This window comes from Podarcis raffonei, chromosome 14, assembly GCF_027172205.1.
Source record: "Podarcis raffonei isolate rPodRaf1 chromosome 14, rPodRaf1.pri, whole genome shotgun sequence".
Taxonomy (NCBI): domain Eukaryota; kingdom Metazoa; phylum Chordata; class Lepidosauria; order Squamata; family Lacertidae; genus Podarcis; species Podarcis raffonei.
This window is the reverse complement of record NC_070615.1, coordinates 40,425,126-40,446,521: the sequence shown is the minus strand read 5'-3', so window position 1 is coordinate 40,446,521 and position 21,396 is coordinate 40,425,126. Positions and strand designations below refer to the sequence as shown.

The window sequence follows — 21,396 nt, the reverse complement described above, 5'->3', positions numbered from 1 at the left end:
ATTAATATTCTTCAGTATTTTAAATGTGTTTGTAGAAGGGGAGGAAGTTATTATTTTGTTGTTTTTGTTTTAACTATTTATATGTGTTTTTTTATCTTTTGATGAAGGGCAGTTTATTACTATTATTATTATTATTATTAGTAGTAGTAGTAGTAGTAGTAGTAATACTGGCTGTCCAGAATTTCAAACAGAATTTTCTCCCAGCCATGCAGTTAACCTGATATCCTTTGTGGATAGGTGGAAGACATAACTCATTATCTCTTAAACTGTTCCTTAGATAGAGATGCAAGAGGTCACTTTCTGAAACCTTTGTTCACACAAGCAAGTAGGCACACCCCAGCAGAAATGGTTCGGTTTCTTTTGAGTGACAATAATAGCTTCGTAACACACAAAGTGGCCCTCTATGCACTGACCGCAATAAAAATAAGGAAAAAAATGAGTTAGATAAAATTGCTGTACATTGTTGTGGTGATTTGGAGGTTTAATCTGAAATCGAGCTGGATTTGAGTTTGTTGGTGTCTCTGGTAACTTCTACATTATCCAATTAAAAATTGGATTTTTAAAAGAAAAAAAATACTAGAATTGGAGCTGTCAGAGGTGCACAATGGAAATTGTGTTTTAATGCTCAGGAACTTGGCAAAGCCTTTTTTAATTTTATGGATGTTTGTTCTGTATTATAATATTCATACTATTGTCAAAAGTAAGTTTGTCACTGCCTTTGGCTAGAACAATAAACTTATAAACTTGAGAACAATGGTATCCTTTGCATGCAGAACATGTACACTGTCACTAATCTATGACTTTGGATATCCAAATCCCAAACCCACTTAATCCTTTAACCATTTAATATTTTATTTTGCCTGGTTTCAGTTTTTATAGGAGTTCCTTTTTGCATTAAATAAAATAATGTGAGCAGAAAGGAAAGCTTAAATACATCTCCCCACCCCTCTCATTTTCCTGATGTATTATGTTACTTTTTAATTGCATTTTGCACAAAAGTTGTGCAACATGAGAGTTTCTGTTGAGTTAATTTTGCTGATAGAGTCTATGTAGAAAAGCTCTGTATATGCCAACTTGAGATTAAATATATAAATAAATAACATACAAGTATTTCTATCTATTTAGAATTTGTTCTAGCTGAATTTGTTTCCCGAACAATATGCTTTTGGTCATCAGCCTCTGGTATCCTCCAGATGTTTTGGACTACAACTTCTATCATCCCTGAGTATTGGCCAAGCTAGCTGGGGCTGATGAGAGTAGTAGTTCAAAGCAACTGGAGGGCACCAGGCTGGGTGAGGCCAGGCTAAGGGGACTATAAGAAAGCTTGAGACATATTGAACATTTGGGGATGCTAAATGTATAGTAGGGATTGGGGTTGTCCAAAATGTCATTTCTGGTTACTTAGCCAACTCAGCTGGCGGCTTTTAATTCCAGGGTGATGGCAATAGAGGAAGCACACAGTTTTGATTTGCTACTGACACCAGATAAGCAGAAATCTAAAACAGGAGTTATCTGTTATTCTGACAACCAGCCTCTAACTCCAGAAGAGCAGCTTGTTGTGATGCTCAGGCATGAGGAGGAAATAAGTAAAGGAAAAACTCTACCCACAGAGAGTGATCTGCAGGTAAGTGAGCTGTTTCCTGAAACACAGGGAAACACAGGTCCCCTCCAGATGACTAGTTTATCCAGAATTCATCCTGCTTTTATCTGCAGCTTTTTATTTACAGTGGTACCTTGGGTTACATACGCTTCAGGTTACAGACTCCACTAACCCAGAAATAGTACTTCGGGTTAAGAACTTTGCTTCAGGATAAGAACAGAAATCGTGCTCCGGCGGCGTGGCGGCAGCGGAAGGCCCCATTAGCTAAAGTGGTGCTTCAGGTTAAGAACAGTTTCAGGTAAAGAACGGACCTCCGGAACGAATTAAGTACTTAACCCGAGGTACCACTGTACTTCCTTCTTTGAAGCAAAATGGACCAATGTGAACCTGAACAGGAACTAAACCCGAATTAAAATCTGCAGGTTTCCAGTTATAACAGAAAATTGGGGGCAATATGGTAAGCAAACAGTAGGCAGGAGATACTCAGGGCTGAGATGTTGGGCAGTCATCAGATTGGGACAGAAGCCAAGCCAGGAGTTACAGTGAAGCAGAAGAAAGACACCAGGAATATCTACCGTTGCCCAGGGAAAGTTTCATGCCAAACATGAAGCCTTTTCAGCCTCTCTGGTCAGAGAGAGCCAGAAGCCAGCCTAAGTGGTGTGCAGGTGTGCAGAACCTTTGGCCCTCCAGATGTTGCTGATCCTATTTTCCCTGTTTTACTCAATGCAATAAATCTGTACATATATATGTATTTACTTTCTAGCGATACTGTTACTACATCCATAAAGGCATCCGGAAAGATATGCTGGCACCGCAGAACAAAGAAGTGATGGATAGCATTTTAAAGCATATCCCAAGTCATTTTCTCGCCAACCCAATGCTGGAGACGTTACTGAAAGAATTAACCGAAGAGATTCAGAATGATTATCATATTTGGCTCATGAAAGACATTGGTAAGAGAAAAGTGTGGTTTGGCATGGGCAGTGTTTCTTGAATTTTTATTGTCACAAGGTCTGCAAGTTGAAAACCGGAATTCTGCAACCTGGTTTCTAGGACTGGTCCTGTCTTTAGGTAGATTGTGGAAGCTGCCTAGGTGGCGTGAGTGTGAGTATAAAATAACAAACTGTAATCACATTTGATTTATTAGACACAAAGTCTCTAGCATAATCAGAACTACAACTCTCAGCACCTTTAAAAACTACAGTTCCTAGGATTCTTTGTATGGCCTAGTGTGCCTTCTGCACGTGCTGCATACACTTAACCATTGCTTCCAAACTGCATCCAGACGGAGTTTCCTTCTTCTTCCCATGCTTTGTGTGGTTTTACCCTAGTTGATTACATCTTGATGGATCCAGAGGAGAGGAAGAGACTCTTTATATACAACATTCCATTGCCTTTTCCTCGAAGAGTGATTCGTGCACCAGTTCCATGGCACACAATCTACCAAGAAGTGAGAAGCTGGAACGAAGGTCACCTCTTCACAGTGAATCCTATGATGCTTACTTTGCAACGCCTCTGGTTCTCAGAGTAAGTCGCCTGGCTTATAAATATCCCCTCACTTCTTTTTAAGTAATAAGTTTCTATTTGCTTTCTATGCAAACTCTTAGCTGGCCATAGATTGATGAGATTGTGTGGAGTACAGTATCTTTTTGCTCACAATCAACTTATATTACTGAACAATATTGGCTACGGAGCCAACTACTCTTCTGAAATATACTTGGAGTCGAGGCCAATCAGGTCGCTGGTTCACTTCACCTGGAGCTGGATTGGGTGCTCCTGCGGACCAATCAGACTGCTGCATTCTGGATCCTATTGTTCTAGGATTCAGCTCAGTACACAACACCTTCCCTCAGCTGTGAGTATAGATCAGTCCAGAAAGATTTCTGGTGGCTTACAGGAGCAATCCCAGAGGACCCCTTGTGCTGTATACAGTAGGAAATTGCATTCAGTGCTATGCTGCTTCTAGTACAAGGGCTGTTGCTCAATGGCAGAGCATCTGTTTTGCATGAAGTAGGTATCCCAGGTTCAATTCCAACATTTCCAGGTATGACTGGGAGACACACCTGCCTGAAACCCTGGAGAGCTGCTTGCAGCCATAGTAGATAATACTGATCTTGATGGACCAGTGGTCTTAGTTAGCATCAGGCAACTTTCAGTATCCCTAAAGGAGGGACTGTAGCTCATTTGCAGAGCAACTGGCTTGCTTGGAGAAGGTCCCAGGTAGGGCTGGAGAGCTGCCCCCAGTCAATGTAGACAGTACTGAGCTAAACAGACCAGTGAACTGACTTGTTATAAGGTAGCTTCCTATATTCCGTAGACCGGGCAGGTATGATTGCATTTAATCCTTATTCTACATCCTTATGTCAAGTTCATCACAGCCATGCATTTTTTCCCCTTCCCTCCCTTAGGTTTTGTAACCTGAGGTTTGTTCGTACCCAGGAAATCCTCGAGGGTGATTTGCCACTCCTGCCCAGCGAGTTTGAAGACTTGGTCCGAAAACATTGTCAAGAAGCTCATGATATTCTTGAGAACAGGTCAGAGTGCTTTTGGAAAACCTATGACTTTCTAGCTGGTGTTGCACTACAGCTCCCAAAATCCCTGATTGTTGACCATGCTGGCTAGGGGTTAATAGGAGTTGGAGTCCAGCAACAGCTGGAGAGCCAGAAGTTCCCCACTTCTGCTTTATGTGAATGATGAGTATGACATTGCTTTATTCATAGAAATGACCCAAAGCAACCTGCTGTTAAAAAGATAAGAGTAACTTCTATTGTTCTGCCCACTTTTTCTTAAGTTCACAGAGATGTGTGTGGACAGAATAACTGTGTGATGTTCTAAAACCTCGCTTTTAAAGCCATTCATTTCTGTCTTTGATCATGAATTAATGCTACTGGCAATCAAGCAAGGGGGGAAAACTTTTTTGGGCTTGACAGACCCAATTGTTCTTCCCACCCCACACAGTGTTTGCAAAGCGCATCGTGCATCACTTCTCAAGTGCCCAACAACCAGCTGCTCCTTGGGCACTTGGCCAGTGCTCTGCAAGGGGATTTTCCAAGCCCCCTTGGGCCAAGCTCTGTCTTTACCTGACCATCTGACATCAGGGTTAGGGCATGTGGGCATGACTTGCCCGAGTCGTGGGCCAAATGGAGGAGCTTGGTGGGGAAAGAAGCATCCACCAAGCTTGTGCCCTCCAAATATTTTGGACTATGTCTCCCATCATCTGCAGTCCAAAACATATGGAGGGCACCAGGTTGGTGAAGGCTGTTTTACAATCTTGACATATGCTGATAGGATAACTTACACATTACAGGTGGATTCCAACATGTGCAGAACTGTTCATTGAACAGAAGCAAAACTGGCTGCATCTTGCTCCCCAGAATGACTTTGACTCGTCTCAACTGATAGAAGAATATTTTGCTTCAGTAGCTGTCCTCATGTCTTTACAGCTACGGGAGATGGTCATTAATTCATTAGCGGATCTCCTTTCCTTCTTTAGGATACATAAGGTATGCAGGGTTGACCGTGTCACCTGGACTTTCAGTGCTTTGTAGACATTCATACAGCTTGATCTTATATTATGCATTTATTGTAGTTGTACAGTCATACCTTGGAAGTCGAACAGAATCCATTCCGGAAGTCCATTTGACTTCCAAAACATTCGGAAACCAAAGCACGGCTTCTGATTGGCTGTAGGAAGCTCCTGCAGCCATTTGGAAGCTGTGGAAACTGTGCCAGAATTTCAGCTTCCAGAAATCATTAAAAAAGCGGAACATTCACTGCCGGGGTTCAATTGTTTGGGAGCTGATTTGTCCGCGAGTCAAGGCGTTTGAGATCCAAGGTACGACTGTATTGCATTATAAGATTTTAAAATAAACTGACAACTCATAAACATCAAATTGCTGTACAATAAAATAGCTGGAATATCATACAGCTAAAAAACCATAAAATAGAGAAGAAGTGACCAACACTGAATCAAATTAATTCTCTAAAAATACTTGGTGAAAACAAAAGCATTTTCAGCAGGTGATGAAATAACAGAATGATTAAAAAAGAGCAAATGCTGCTATTCCATCTGATGGTAGTCAAGGTGTCATAATGAAGTATCAACTGGAAACATAGATGACAGATAAAAAGTATAGAAGACCTCAAGTAAAAGTCCATCCCCAGAAATCCCTCACCTCCAGTCAAATGAAACCCTGATTAAAAACAACAAATTACATTTAAAACCCTAATTAAGTGTATGTTTGGGAGAGGGGATAGGGAAGAAGATAATACACCTCCTTCTCCCCCAGCCAACCACACAGCAGAGAGCAGTACTGAACCCTCCACACACCAGCTGGTGAGCTGAGAGTTTAGTTCTGCTTAATTGGGCTGTGTGCATGTTCCCCTGTTTGTAACAGGTTGGTTAAACCAAATTTCAGTACAGGGCTGTTTGAAAGCCCTCTTGCAAAGAGCCTTAGGTTGCTCTCAGTAGAGGCTTCCTGCCTTTCCTTCTAACCTCGCCTCCCCACCCCCCATCACCTATATTGACAGCCCTGGATTGGCTGGTCTGGTTCTGTTTGGATTGACCCAATTTGCTTCAATTTTTAGGCTTGGCCAGACTCCATTGGACAGTCCTAGTATTTTCGTTCTATTGCTGTTGGATGAATAATAATATACAATACTGCCAAATATGGTTAACTTTCGTCTAGTTTGAAAAGGTTCAGTCCTTCATCTTGATTCAGAATGGGATCTGATGGTATCCAAATATATCCTTCTCTGGAAGGATGGGTTTTCATATTGGGTGATAATATCTTCAGAGGTGTCTGCATGTATAGAGAACAGATGGATAGGCAGACAGACAGACAGACAGAAAGACAGACAGACAACTTTCCAAATATATAGCAGAAGAAGATTCTCTAGATGTAACATGCTTTCATTCTCTGTCTTGAGGATGGAAATGACTTTGGAGAAACTTATCATGAAATGCAATTCTTCATACCACAAATGTTGGTCATCAAACTGGAAGTGCAGGAGCCCGATATTATATTTGAGCCAGATGTGGAAGCTTGTTGGGATTTACTGTATCACTGCTTCATGGAGGTTCTGAAAAATTCTGAGGGTCTTCCAAAGGTATGTAAAAGTAAAATTAAGTAAAATCAAAATCATGTCCATGTTTGCTCAGAAGTAAGCTATATTATGTTCAGTAGGACTTTCTCCCAGGTAAAGGTATGGTACATAGGATTACAGACTTCAGCTGCAATCTCATGCAAATCCTAATTGAAAACAGTGGCGTAGGTGCATGTAATGCTAAGCCATGCTTTAATTTGACCATTTGAATTTGGCCCAGCACCTTAGCCATGGTTTTTTTATTCATGAACAAACCACGCTCATAAGCCATGGTTGGTTAATGTTTACTATAGCTCAGTACTATAGTTTACTACAGCTAAGCATTATGTGTGAACCACAGGCTTTTGGGAACTGACTGCTAATAATGAAAGGCTGGGTGCTGTGCTGCTTTTATTGTAATTATTTGTATGTTTTAAACAGTTTTTATATATGTATACTGTTTTAATTCTACCAATGTTTGTTTTTAAATGATGGTTTTTTCTATGGTTTTTCTATGGTTTTTAGCAATTCTTGTTTTTATCTGTAAGTCACCTTGAGTCCCGTCAGAGAAAACGGCTGGGTATAACTAAATATATAACAACAACAACAACAACAACAACAACAACAACAACAACAACAACAACAACAACTGTATCTTAGTTTCTAGAATGCTTTCATATGATTGTGCTATTGTTTAATCATTTACAATAGCATACCAAATGAATTCTAGGATATTATAGGAGCCAAAAATCTATAGTGTAATTCCCCAAATTTTAGGCAGGGTAAAATAGCTCACTTTTAAAAACCAACAGCAATAGCAACCTGTAAGTCAAGAAACAAACATTTTCTCTATGATGCATTCATACAATGTTTATCCCTTTCTGCTCACTATGGTTCCTGCTTCCTCTTTCTAGGTACAAGTTAAACTGTTCCCAGAATTAAAAGGGGATGACCTAATTCTTCGTACTGTCCAAGCAGATGAATCATTGGTTTCAGAATATGTGAACAAAACTGCTGAGATATTTAATCACAATCTTGTTGGTCCGCGAAAGTAAGCATATGCTGGTAGTTTTCTCGATCAAATAGTTGAAAACCTGCTCCTTGATTTTGGGAACCCAAATCTGGCCTAAATATCTTAAGAAGCATCCAAATGCATATTGAGCAGGGAAAAACCTGAACAACTTTCCAAAATGTATAGTAGATTTCTCAGACATTATGTTCTTTCATTTTTTGTCTCAACAATGGAAATGACTTGGGAGAAAATTATCATGAAATATAGTTATTCATACTGCAAATACTGGTCTGAAGGCACAGGAGGTCACCATTTTGCTGAAGCAAATCAGATCTGGGTCTGGTCAATGCCTGAATGTGTGACTGCCTGGGAACCACATTTATGCCACTTTGAATTCCATGATGGCATAAAAGTACATTAAAAAACATATATTCATTACCATTGATCCTGTTCTGGAGAATTTATGTTTCTTTTATCTTTCCCCCCCCTTGTGTTTAAGATACTTAAGCGTGTACGAGAAGTACAGCGATCTCTTGAATAACAATGCAGAAAATGACGTGACTGAGTTTTTAAGCAAAAGACATGATCTGGATGATTTTGTGGAGGTAATGACTTATAGCATAACTAAAAGCTAAATTACAAATGTAAGCCAGTGCAATTTCTTTATCCTGGAGAGCTTTTCATTTGAAGGGCATGACTCTGCAAGGGGGTCAACCTGCACTTCTGGATCAGCACTTTCAAGCAAGATCAGGGGTGCAGAAAGCCAGGCCTGTGGGGAAAGGCACAACCTTGCTTATGGCTTTTGAGCACAAGCAACACCATGGGGTTTCTTTGCAATGGACTGAATGAGTGTACTAAGGGACCTGAGAAAGGTATCTCTGAGATGCATAGATAGTGCAATAGACACTTAATGTCCTTGTGTTGGAGAGGATGTCCCATTATACAGACAAATCAACATATGCAGTGGGAGTGTCCTACACAAACACTATGCAATAGAATGAAAGATCAAATTTACCCTCATCTCTCTCCCCTCTCTCTCTCCTCTCTCCTTTTCCCCAACCACATAATGCATATGATAACAGTGCCTCGTACTGAATGTAAATGAATTGTGAAAAAGACTCTATAAATTGAAAGTGAAGACACTGTATGTACTTTTCTTTGTTTGTTTGTTACACAAGAAAATCATTAATAAAAACTAATAGAAAGAAAGAAAGAAAGAAAGAAAGAAAGAAAGAAAGAAAAGAAACACATTTGTAGACTGCTCTTTTCTCTTTTTCAACATGTCCGAAATAGCCTAAGATAATGTGATTGTTGTTACTGTTGTTGTCACCATATAACCATGGCAATGTCTTCCATATGCAGAAGATTGATGGTTTGACGAAACTGAAAAAAGAAATTGCGTCTCTGCACGTCACAGTCCCTCTGGCCTTGTTCTGCCTTGACGCATTAAAGCTGAATGAGGATCTTTGCTGTCGGACTCAGAAGCTGAAAGACAGGCTGATTGAGTTCCAAGTGGAAGAAAACAGGGAGGTAAACCAGAGGTATGTGCAAATAAATGGGACATGACCATGATGGGGGGGGTCTGTTCATTTTGGTTTCTCCCCCCCCCCTTTTAAGTTCAGTTCTCCACATTGCCACAACAGATTGTGGATCCTTCTTATATTTTTTAAGAAGTCCTTATGATAATGAACCAGCATTTTAGTACCGACTTCACTTAATATACACATTTTAATGCATCTCTCTCTCTTTCTCCTGCAAGAAATTCTGGCTGATGTAACGCAGTTTTGTATGTCACTTTGCCTAACACATTTGTTTGTTTGTTTGTTTATGCAAATATTTATATACCACTATATCATAAAAAAATTCATTCATTGTGATAGATGTTTAACAACATGTCCCTCTTCTGTTTCCATCTGTAGCATTTGCAACCAGTACAGCATAATTGCAGACAAAGTCAGTGATGTGCCTATGACCACTGAGGAGCTGGTTGATACCACGGCCTATTTGAAAAAATCCAGTGACGTCACTGTCTTTAAGTTGCGTCGTGAAATCAGGGAAGCTATCTACAGACTGGAATTCCTGATGGACTACGCTGATCTTCCTTGTACGTTTTTGAAAAGGAAAATACAACAAAGAAAGAGTCCAAGCTAAGGGCTGGTCTTAGGACTGTCACCCAGCTAAACAAATCTTAGTTGATTAATTGCATGAGCTTTAATTGATCCTTTATTTGTTTTTAAGTGATACATACACCTATGAACACGAGAAAGGAGGATGTCTATTCTAATAGGGTGCTTTCAATCTGCCATTTAATGAGAGCCAGTGTGGTGTAATGTAGAGTGTTGGTCTAGGACCTGGAAGACCAGAGTTCAATTTTCCACTTCAGCCAGGAAGTTTACTGGGTGACCTTGGGCCAGTACCTCACAATGCTGTTGTTATGATTAATTGAGGAGGGGGAGAATCATATACGCCACCTCGAACTCCTTAAAGAGGAAGGTGGGATAGAAATGCAATAAATAAAAAACAAATACTTGCATTAAAAACCAGAGCTTGGTCAAAGATTTTGTTAGCTTTCAACTTAAGTTTATTTGAGTTAGCTTTTTGGTGCAGCAGCATCACAAAATGACATACGAAGGAGTGCAAGAATGGCCACAACAGAACAGATGTGTAGATTAATTTAAGGTATAACGTTTTCCTAGGTGATGATATAAAACTGAACAGTACTGTTTTGCATTGGCCGGATGAGATTGAGGTCATCTTTGAAACCGCAAGGAATCAGCTGATGAACAGACGGGATCATGTGGAGCTCTGTCTCATCAAAAGGTAAGTTACTAACTTAGGAGGAGGTGGCCTCAGAAACTGCCGCCTCCCATTTGAACCTTCCCAAGCCATTAAGATGGGCCTTGGTTCGCCCTACCATTGGGAAAAGGGAGCCAAGTAGATTACTACAATGCGTTATACATAGGGCTGCCTTTGAAGACAGTTCAGAAGCTTCAGCTGATGCAGAATTCGGCAGCCAGGTTGCTTACCCTTTGCTTTGCAGAGTTAAGTTAAAGGTCCATTGTTTATTTATGCAATCTAGGCATTTTATATCCCACTTTTCTTTAACAGACTAACAAAACCTCCAAGTGACTTAATTCTTCACTTCACTTACTGATTTTTTTTGGGGGGGGTTGTTTTTGTTTTTAATTGAGGAGCAAGCTATAAGATGAGTGAATGCTTTGCTGTCTTTGCTTACAACCAGGTGCTCTGAATTTGAGGCTATCCTAGAAAATTATAACAAAGAAGTCGAAAGCTTCCGAAAGAAAGATGTCATGACCATGGAAGAAATGAAGAACAACGTTGAAAAGTTTAATGAGTTGTCTAAGAATTTGGACGCTGCTCTTTCAGAATATGAAGTTAGTCTCTCCGTAGCTTTAAATTTGCAAATGCTTCCTTAGCATAATCCTAACCATACCTGCTCCATAGTAGGTCCTACTGAATTCAGTGGGGCTTACTGCCAGATAAGCGAGGTTAGGATTGCAGCCTTTATTTATTTTAAAGTGCCAGCCTGTGCATGTCTATGCAGAAGTGAGCTCCTCTGGTTTGCATCCAACTATTCACAGTAGACCCATTAAAATAATTGGATCTAAACTAGTCATGCCTATTGATTTCAATGGCTCTACTATTCTGAATATGTCTGATAATGAGTGCGATTATGCAGCCTAAGGTATTGAGAATGGTTGACCAGTGGTCTTTTCTGGAACGCAATTGTGTTCACAGCACCCAGCTTTGAATAGTTTTATTATTTACAGTAGTAATGTTTATCATTGCTAAAAAGTTTGTGACACTTCACAAAGTGCAAGAGGGCAGGTCTCTGTCCTGAGGAGCTCACACTTCAACCCAAGTGAAGCAACAGAGGGAGGGGAACTTAAGAAGAACCTGCTAGATTAGGCCAATGGTCCATCTAGTCCAGCATCTTAGTCACGCAGCAGCTACCCAGATGCCCATGGGAAAAGCCCCCCCTTGCAGGACATGAGTGCAAGAGCACTCCCCCCACCTGTGATCCCCAGTGGCTAGTATTCAGAAGCATTACTGCCTCTGGCTGAGGAGGCAAAGCATAACTATTGTGGCTAGTAGCCACTGATAGCCTTCTCCTTCACGAATTTGTCCAATCCTTTAAAATCACCCAAGTTGGTAGCCATCACTGCCTCCTGTGGGACTGAGTCTCATAGTTTATGCACTGCATGAAGATGTGCTTTCTTTTATCTCTCTTGAATCTTCCAACATTCGGCTGCATTGGATATCCCTGAGTTCTAGTGTTCTTCTGCATGCACAGACCATGTTGCAGCAAATTTTGATAAGGAAATGATGTGGGGAGACTTAGATCTGAATTTCCCCCTTCTCTAAAGAAATTGTTTTAGCTCTCTTTGTAATGCTGGATTGAAAACACACATACACCAAGAGCTCTGCACCAAATCATTAAAATAATGTGTGTGTGTGTATGTGTGTGTTACAGGCGATTAATAAGGAAGAGGAGCTACTGGAACGAGAGAAAAGCCAGTTTCCACTGCTGCAGACTATCATCACAAACAAAATACCTTTTGAACAGCTTTGGGTGACTGCTTACAACTTCCATACGAAGTCTGAGGAATGGATGAATGGTGAGGTTTTTCATGCACGAAGATAAGTTGCTTGCAACTGAGTTGTGTGTCTTAAAAAAATTATGTTTACTGATCTTTACGAGAGAAAATAAAATGTGTGCTCCCTTCCCAGAAAGCAGAAGATTTAACAACAACAACAACAACAACAACAACAACAACAACATCTGAAGGCACTTCTAAAATGAAATTGCCCTCACCCAGATATTCATTTGTTAGAAAGTAATCTCCCATTTTCTTTTCTCTGCAGCTATGTGTACAGCACCTGTCTTGAGGCAGAATATCTCTGAGCCTGAGATATTCTTGCATGGGCATGTATTATTTAAGGCAGTGCTTTTGGTATTTAACTAGGAGTTACTGATTTTGGCTTTGGTTTTGTTACAGTGCCTTCAATACCTGCCAGTAAATCTTTGCAGAGAAAACTTGGGTTTTGAGATTTACAAAATGCTTGTTTGCTTTTTCACATGCAGGACCTCTCTTGCAGCTGAATGCTGAGGAAATCAGTGAAGATGTTGCCACCATGTGGCGGACAATGTACAAACTGACAAAGACCTTAGTAGATCAACCTGGACCAAAGCGTTTAGCGGAGAATGTGAAATTTAAGATCGACAAGTTCAAGCAACATCTTCCTGTCCTCTCTATTGCCTGCAATCGAGGGATGAAGGATAGGCATTGGGAACAGGTAGCGATGGGGAAGTCTGTTGATTATGGTTTCTCTCTGTTTCTCATATTCCCAGTCCTGGGTTCAGTACTGCACATTTGCACATCAGTTTGCATATGAAGTCCTTGTGAAAATTGATCAGCATTTTAGTGTGAATTTCTTATGTCACTCTCATAAGAAGTTATTTTTTTTAAAAAAAAAATTAAGCCCCCTTCAAATGCCCGAAATGGCATGGACATGATTGAGCGGAGGGAATGTGTCATTGTTATCATTGATGTCACACACATTAGCCAACTGTAGTGTAGACCTTAACAGGGGTCATGAAGACATCTTAAGGCAGCCCTGTTCAGGGAAGTTTTTAATATGTAACGCTGTATTGTTTTTAACACTGATTGGGAGCCGCCCAGAGTGGCTGGGGAAACTCAGCCAGATGGGCGGGGTATAAATAATAAATTATTATTATTATTATTATATGATGCATTCTACAGGACAGGGCTGGTGACACGAAAGGTTCCATTTTGTGTTGATATCAAATAAGCCTCATCAAGTCGGGGGTCTATTGCTTTGGGATTTTTTATGGGAAACAATTAGCTAAGCAAATGAAATCTGTAAACCCTAGAAAAGGACATTGTAATATACAACACACACGTTGTTGTCCTTTTCACTGCAATTATGATTTAGGTTTAGTTACAGATATGGAGCGTAATGTTTCATGTAAGCATTTCAGTAATTCTTACAACAGGCCCATAAGATGGACCAGTATTGCCATGCCTGTACAAAGCCCTTTTCTGTGTTTTGTCCATTTTTTCCCCAGATAAGTGAAATAGTTGGATATGAGATAAGACCTGATGAAACTACATCACTCATGAACATGTTGGAATATGGTCTATCAAAATACATTGATAAGTAAGAAAATAACACCCAGATCTTTTAATCTGGTTAATATTCGTTGCATGCATTAACAACATTAGAGTTTGATTTCTAGTTGATATTTCCTGAAACTGTTTAAAGCCTTGCAATTTTGCTCACTGCCCCAGTTATTTTTTTGTGGAATATTAGGAAACTCTTTAGAATCGAATCAGAACTTTTCAGTAAAAAATGTATGTGGGGAGACATCTTGTCTTGCTCCAGAACAATGAGGAGCTAAGTTCATGGAATTCTTGTGCCCATTGTGCTCCCACATGTGTGCATCTGTGCTAAAAAAATGCACTCAAAGCCTAACAGCATAGTTCTGTTGTATGTTTACTTAGAAATGAGCCCCACTGTGTCATTAGTAAGTGTGTTTGGGATTGTAGCTTAAGGGTACAATCCTATGCACTCTTGCTTGGGAGTAAGTCCTGTTGAACTGGGCCTCATGTGTAGGGTTGCTTACTATTTGCATCTTTAAAAAAACCCCATACACTTGAAATGCAGAAATGCATATAATGTCATGCATAGTTTGCCCATTAACCCCCTATTTCAAGCAGGAGCCAAGTGTGGGAAGGTGTAGGTCAGGCAAAGAAAGAGAAAACTTTTCCTAGCACCAGAAGCTTCCATTCTTTTTTCTTGGGAGTGAGCAGTGAGGTAGTCAAGTTTGCTGATGATACTGGTTTTCAACCAGTGTGCCATGGCACCCTGGGGTGCCTTGAATGATGGTCAGGGGTGCAGCAGGCAACACTGGCCTCTGTCCCTCTTTCCTTCCCTCCCGCCTCTGATGGACTCTTGGGTCTTTGCCTCCCAAAGGCTTGAATGGCTGTTTGTTGTAGGAGCCCTGGCTGCAAGCTCCCCAGGCGAATGGTGCCTCTGGGGCTGGCCAGGGAGTGCTTCCCAGGCCCCTGTGGGGCAGTGCGAGGAGGCACCTCTCTTTGGAGCAAGTGAGAGTGGAGCTCAGAGAACAGGGGCAACAGCTGCGGCTACCCAGAGGACTCCGAAGGAGAGGGGAGAAGAGGAAGGCTGAGGGGAGGGTGTTTGAAAAGGGGTGAGGGCCTGCCAGCTCTGCAGGCAAGTGGTGACATAACTGGGCCCCTGAGCCCCACAGGGGTGCCACAGAAAGAATGTAGTTGGCCAAGAGAGCTGTGGACCCAAAAAGATTGAAAACCTCCAATTTAAAGTACTATTTCCCTATTTTTTTTCCTTGAGCTGAGGGTCAGGACCATGGAGAGCTCTCTGTGGTGAAAGCTTCTCCAGATAACAGCCTTCTCTGGACACACCTCCATTTGCTGTGGACTCACTGTAATTCCAGTGCTTGGTTTTTAATCCATCTTCATACAACATGATCCAAAATACATTTGCATCCTTTGCTTTGTTATAAAACTCTGCTGTTCTGTTGGTTTCTCAAACCAGTTTCATACTCTGACAATTAAAATCCCTCCAGACTTCAACTCCCAATCAGCCTACTTGGCCACTGGTCACTGATGGTGGGGGGGCTGTTCGGGGTCAATTTCGTCCAGGGGGTCCGGCACACTTCTCTTGCGCAGCTCTGGTCTTCCCCCCGGGACCTTTGACTCAGCAGAGCGTAAAACACAGCGGAAGTAGAAGCTTGAACGTTCTTCGTGCGAAGGCAATAACTCAGGCTGACACTTAGCAGTCTCCTTATCTTTAAAGTCTTTATTCCTTAGCAAAACACAATAGCTATAAATCTCCTGCCTGGCGAGAGTTCGCCCATGTTGCTCCTTTCTCCATGGAGCTAAACACGCAGACTAAAAGAACACAGAGAAACCACTCCCTTTCCGTGTTCTATGCCCGCCCTCAGAATGTGAGGCGTCATCACTCAGAACTCTTAACCCTGTAAGTTCTGAGCCTCTCCTAACACCCCCTCTCGAATCACATTCTGAGAGGACTTCTGAGTGTTCAACACTTTCCCCATTGCCTTCCGCCCCTTCCTGGCATCGTTGTTAGGCACCTGTTGAACCTCACGAACCTCAGGTTCGCACTGTGCGAAACCAACCCACGCATTTGTGACCTGAAACCTCTCAGGTGGAATTCCCTTTGTAGCCCGCGATGACCGCCTGGGCACAAACTGGGGTGCTCCTTTTGACCCACTGGGGCCAGCATGTGCGTCTTCCTCATCAGAAGACTCCCCCTCTGACTTGACACGTCTGTGAGCTTTCTCCATTATGCGCACAGGAGATGAGGGCTCACTCTTGGACACTCCCTTAACAACCTGTGGAAACGCCCTACTCTGTTCAGGGACCTGGTCTCCACCAGCAGGTTCAGGCTCTGGCTCTCTTTCCTCCTCAGCGTCAGACAGACAATCTGAGTGAACGTCAGAGCGCACTTTGCGCCTTGCCCAACCATCCTGCTCAAAGAACTCAGCCTGTTTACTGATCAGAAGCTTGGTCTGATCACCTTCTGGGTATGCGAATCTCCACCCTTTTGTCGCAGGCTCATATCCACAGAAGATCATTTCCTGGTACTTTGGACCACCCTCTTGCTGCAACCATTTTGGTACAGGCACCATGGCTCTACTACCAAAAGTGCGAAAGAAATGCACAAGCGGCTTCTGCTGATGAAGCAGGAAATACGGGGTATCACCTACCACTGCATTGTAGCACCTGTTCATCGAGAAATTGGCCGTTTTTACCGCCTCCCCCCAAAAACTGTGAGGCAAACCAGAGTCATCCAGTAGGATCTCGGATGCTCGAACCAGAGCTTTACTCCTAAGCTCTGCCACGCCACTCTCCTGAGGAGAAGTCACCTTGTGACGTATCCCCCTCTGGCGAAAGAAACCCTTTAGAGCAGACCCAGTGACCTCTGAACCTCGGTCACATTTGAACCCTTGCACCTTGGTGGAGAACCTCAGTTCCACCTCTGCAACCCAATCTTTGATCAGTTGCGCTGCTTCCTCCTTAGCTTTCAGAGAAAAAGCCCAGGAGTTCCTAGTAAAATCATCTGTCAGCACCATCAGCCACTTGGCCTTGCCCAGACTTGGCTGAGGCATAGGCCCAAACAGGTCTGCGTGCACAAGCTCAAAAGGCTTTGTGGTCACTCTCTCCACCCTGGGATGGCTAAATCCCTTGTTTCTGGCTTTCCTGCAAGCCTTGCAATTCAAAGGTTTACCACATTCTTTTACCTTGCAACCTTTGGTGCACTCTGATAACATCTGGACGTCCTCACAGGACCCATGTGACATCCTCTTGTGCCACACGCAAGCACACGACACATGAGTGTGGTCAGTGGCTTTCCCAGCATTCCCCTCACCCTCGAGAGGTGATTCCAGAACAAAGAGGTTGTTCTGATTTTTCTCAACACGTACCAGTTGCTCTCCACCTCTGGAAATTGTGCAAACATTGTTTTCAAAACTCACAGAATATCCCTCCTGTAAAAGGCACGGTACAGATAGCAGGCAATGTTTTATCTCAGGGAGAACATAAACCTTCAATTCAGCCTGTAAAAAAGAGACAAACATATTAGAAACATGGGTTACACGTCCCTGTGAACCTGTAGCAAATTTAACTGTTCTCTCAGTTGAAACAGCCTTGCAGTTCCACATTTGTCCATCAGGTGGCGCTGTGACCAAATGGGCATTCGCAGCCGAGTCCACAACCCAACGTAGCACTCTCCCCCCTCCGGAGTTGTCCTTCTTTGTTGCCTTTGCAACTGACTTCCTGCTGCCCCCGACCTTGGAGCTCTCGTTGCAGGTGTTGTTGTTGTCCAAAACCGCCATAGACGCAGACAGTTGATAAACGATTTCTTCCCCTTCCGGCCGACCCTGGGACTTTCCACGCTGGCCTCTTCTCCCGGGCTGGTTCCCATGGGAAATGTCCTTGGGACTTTCCTGCCCTTTGTCTCGCTGTGGACAGCTTCGGCGCAGGTGCTCCGGAGAACCGCAAACAAAACAGCAACGAATGGAAAACTTTTCAAACTTGCCTTTGGACGTCGGTGCCCCCCCACTCTTGCCAGCAGCACTCCTCGAGGCTTTTCTGCTGTTGGGAAAATGGCTTTTGGCTTCTGCTGTGGTTTCTCTGCAAACCCCCTCCAGCTCCTGCCAAACAGCCTGGGCACTCTCAAGACCCTTGGAATGGCCTTTCTGGCCTGCACCCCCAAACTTGGGTGCACAGCCTCCAGAGGAACAGCTAGCCACTGCTTTCCTCTTCCCAGCTTCCAGCAGCTTTCCAGCACACGGCTGCCAGTCTCTCTGGCGTGTCAAAGCATCGCAGCAGCTTTCAGACACGGCTTCAGCCCACTTTGGGCTTCCAGGGCGTCCCACAGCCCCTCCTTGACTCTCTGGGCGTTCCCCAGCTTCTGTGCAGCTCTTGGCCCCCTCTGGGCGTCCCTCAGGCTGGCGTCTAGCCCCCCCTGGTCTGGCTCCCACTCTCTTCAGTGCCTGCCAACCGACCCAGGGCTCCTTCCCGTCTGCCTCTTCAAAAGGGACTGCACGCGATTCATGGCTGTCTGCCATCTCTCCCCGGGGGCCCAGCTTACTTACAGGTACCTCCCGGTCCGGCAGATCCTTCCCAGCGAGCTCCCTTCGCTCCAGCTGGCTCCAGCTACTCCTTAGCTGGCCTTTGGCTGCTGGCCTCTGCCTCTTTGCCTGCAGTTTCACTTCCCAGCGTCTCATCGGCTGGCCTCCGGCTGCAGCCTCCTCACACGCACGAACGTTGCTTATCTTTATTGCTGACCCCCATAACCTGTTCGGGGTCAATTTCATCCAGGGGGTCCGGCACACTTCTCTTGCGCAGCTCTGGTCTTCCCCCCGGGACCTTTGACTCAGCAGAGCGTAAAACACAGCGGAAGTAGAAGCTTGAACGTTCTTCGTGCGAAGGCAATAACTCAGGCTGACACTTAGCAGTCTCCTTATCTTTAAAGTCTTTATTCCTTAGCAAAACACAATAGCTATAAATCTCCTGCCTGGCGAGAGTTCGCCCATGTTGCTCCTTTCTCCATGGAGCTAAACACGCAGACTAAAAGAACACAGAGAAACCACTCCCTTTCCGTGTTCTATGCCCGCCCTCAGAATGTGAGGCGTCATCACTCAGAACTCTTAACCCTGTAAGTTCTGAGCCTCTCCTAACAGGGGCGTGTAGTTCAGTGACATCTAGAAGAGCAAAGGTTCCCCACCCAGGCTTTAGATAATTGCAGCTTTGACTGAGTAAACCAACTCACATCTTTGCTTTATTTCCCATTTTCATTTAGACTAGAGCCTATTGGAGCAGCAGCTAGCAAGGAGTACTCCCTAGAGAAAAACATGGAGAAAATGAAATCGGAATGGGCAAATATCTGTTTCACGTTTGTAAAATACAGGGACACAGTGAGTACATTTTCTGCGATCAAGCAACTGTGCTTGGGACAATAGTTATTTTCTCAGTTATGTTACTTTACTGAGGATCAGTGGGTTTGTTTCTGGTTGAACGTCAGCTGCCCAGAGCTGCTGGAATCTGTGTGTTGCTGCTCCAGTGGTGAACCAGTGAACTGGAGGTGGCAGCTTCCTTAGACTACACCCACCCAAGCTGGCCACCGGGTCTTCATGGGCAAGAGGGAATCTAAAAGGGCTTCCTTTTCCAGCTGAGCCTTGACTGAACCACAAGGTCTTCCTGATCGCTGGCATGTACCTGTATTCTTTGGCCCTGGCACCTGGCTTGTTCTTCAGTCCTGCTTCTTGGTTTGTCCTCCAGTCCTGGCTTGCTCTTTAGTCCCTGGCTTGTCCTTCAGTCCTGCATTACTAATTAGTTCTGACCATTGGCCTGGCTCACAGCTGGCTCCTCAATCACCTGAGGCTGCTGCCCATTGACAGTCTGACCGTAGTGCCTGTGGGAGCAAGATATGCCCCAGGATGGTGTTTTGGTTGGTTGGTTGGTTTGTGATAACCACTTCCATGTATACAGGAGGCTACTATTTGTATGCCTATTACTGTTTGTATTGACTGGAGATTCTCTATGCCAGCACCATGCATTCCTGTAATATATGGTACATAGGGAAAGAGCAGGTTACCCACATGTGATGACACAAAAATTGTAAACCTGGCAGCAAGAGTCATATGGGGAAGAATAGAATTGCGTGTATAATCATTCCATCTATTTCTGATGTTCAGGCTGTAGGTGTGATTGCTTATATAGTCATAAGAACATTGGAAAAACCTGCTGGGTCAGGCCAATGGCCTACCAAGGCAGTATCCTGTTCTCAAAGGGGCCAACCAGATGCCCCAATGGGAAGCCCAAAACCAGGACCTCAACAGCGTTCACTGGTGATTCCCAGCAACTGGTATTCAAGCTAGGAGTAGAAAAGAAGGAGCGGAGTGCTTCAAGGTGTGTCCAGGAACGACATATTGCTACAGGCCCTACTTGTGTATAACACAGTGATAATGGGGTTTTAAATAAGTTACCTCAACTAAGTGTGGCTTCTTTGCAGGACACCAGCATTCTGTCTGCAATCGATGACATCCAGCTCCTGCTGGATGATCACATTGTCAAGACCCAGACAATGTGTGGTTCTCCGTTCATCAAACCGATAGAGGGTGAATGCCGGGTAAGGAGAAACAGGGTTGTCTGTGTTTCTGTGCGCCTCCATGCAATGCATTAGCATAAGAACATCCCCATGACGTATTTGGATGGGGTGAGCAGCTTGCTTATTGGGAAGATGGGACACAGGAATCTGCATTCTACACTACATCTAAAGCCAGGGTGGAGAATCTGTGGCCCTCCAAATGTTGCTGAAGTACAACTCCCATCAGCCCCAGCCAACATGGCTAGTGGTCAGGGATGATGGGAGTTTTGGCTCAGCGACATCGGATATAATAGATCACACTGGTGAACTGTATAACACACCCCTGTTCCTGCTGCAATATACCTGTATACCACTCTGTGCTTTTTAAAAACATTATCCCAAACAAGGCTAGCCATCAGATCTCTTAGCAGAAAGCACAAATCTGTAACATTCTCTGTTATGCAGTCAGCACATTTAGAAAGCCTGTTAGTTGGTTTGTCAGGCTGGGAGTAAACCCCATTGAATTAAGTAGGACTTACTTCAGAATAGACAGGGTTAAGATTGCAGCTTGAGGTATTCAGAGAAGACCAGCTGAAAATAATGAGTATAATTTTAACAGGTCTATTTTGAGTAAAACTTAGCTGACTACAACTCTGCAACTGTACTCTGGTACCTGCATTACAAAACCTGTCTGTAGCGGCTTGACATTTATGAAATCCACACAATTTTGAGTATTGTTTTTGGTGATTTTCCCTGCTGTTTAGTGTGATTTATGTGCTTGGTTGAATTTGAAGCCTCCCAATGTGACTTACTGATGAAAGGAGGAGCAAAAAATAATGGATTGTCAAAGGGCTGCTCCAACCAAGAGTCCAAAGGGCTTTTCCTATTAATATTTGATCATGGGCTGAAGCATTACCTTTAACTCTGACAGCTTGTTAGTGCTTCCTCGCCCTTAACACAAGATCTCTCTCTTTCATTCTCCAGAATTGCTTTGTTCCTA

General features: G+C 43.4%; 1 protein-coding gene across 1 annotated transcript in view; it reads left to right on the top strand.

The window, feature by feature from the left end:
- The window catches only part of DNAH3 (dynein axonemal heavy chain 3), a 95,157-nt gene that overhangs the window by 10,647 nt on the left and 63,114 nt on the right, over positions 1-21,396 (top strand). Inside the window, exons 5-21 of the mRNA XM_053364226.1 lie at positions 1,435-1,624; positions 2,364-2,553; positions 2,932-3,127; positions 4,009-4,134; positions 4,908-5,103; positions 6,530-6,709; positions 7,600-7,736; positions 8,197-8,302; positions 9,060-9,238; positions 9,617-9,801; positions 10,394-10,517; positions 10,939-11,092; positions 12,193-12,337; positions 12,805-13,016; positions 13,810-13,901; positions 19,110-19,224; positions 20,322-20,438. Of these exons, the coding sequence (XP_053220201.1) occupies positions 1,435-1,624; positions 2,364-2,553; positions 2,932-3,127; positions 4,009-4,134; positions 4,908-5,103; positions 6,530-6,709; positions 7,600-7,736; positions 8,197-8,302; positions 9,060-9,238; positions 9,617-9,801; positions 10,394-10,517; positions 10,939-11,092; positions 12,193-12,337; positions 12,805-13,016; positions 13,810-13,901; positions 19,110-19,224; positions 20,322-20,438 (2,644 nt within the window). The remainder of the gene's footprint in view (positions 1-1,434; positions 1,625-2,363; positions 2,554-2,931; positions 3,128-4,008; positions 4,135-4,907; positions 5,104-6,529; positions 6,710-7,599; positions 7,737-8,196; positions 8,303-9,059; positions 9,239-9,616; positions 9,802-10,393; positions 10,518-10,938; positions 11,093-12,192; positions 12,338-12,804; positions 13,017-13,809; positions 13,902-19,109; positions 19,225-20,321; positions 20,439-21,396) is intronic.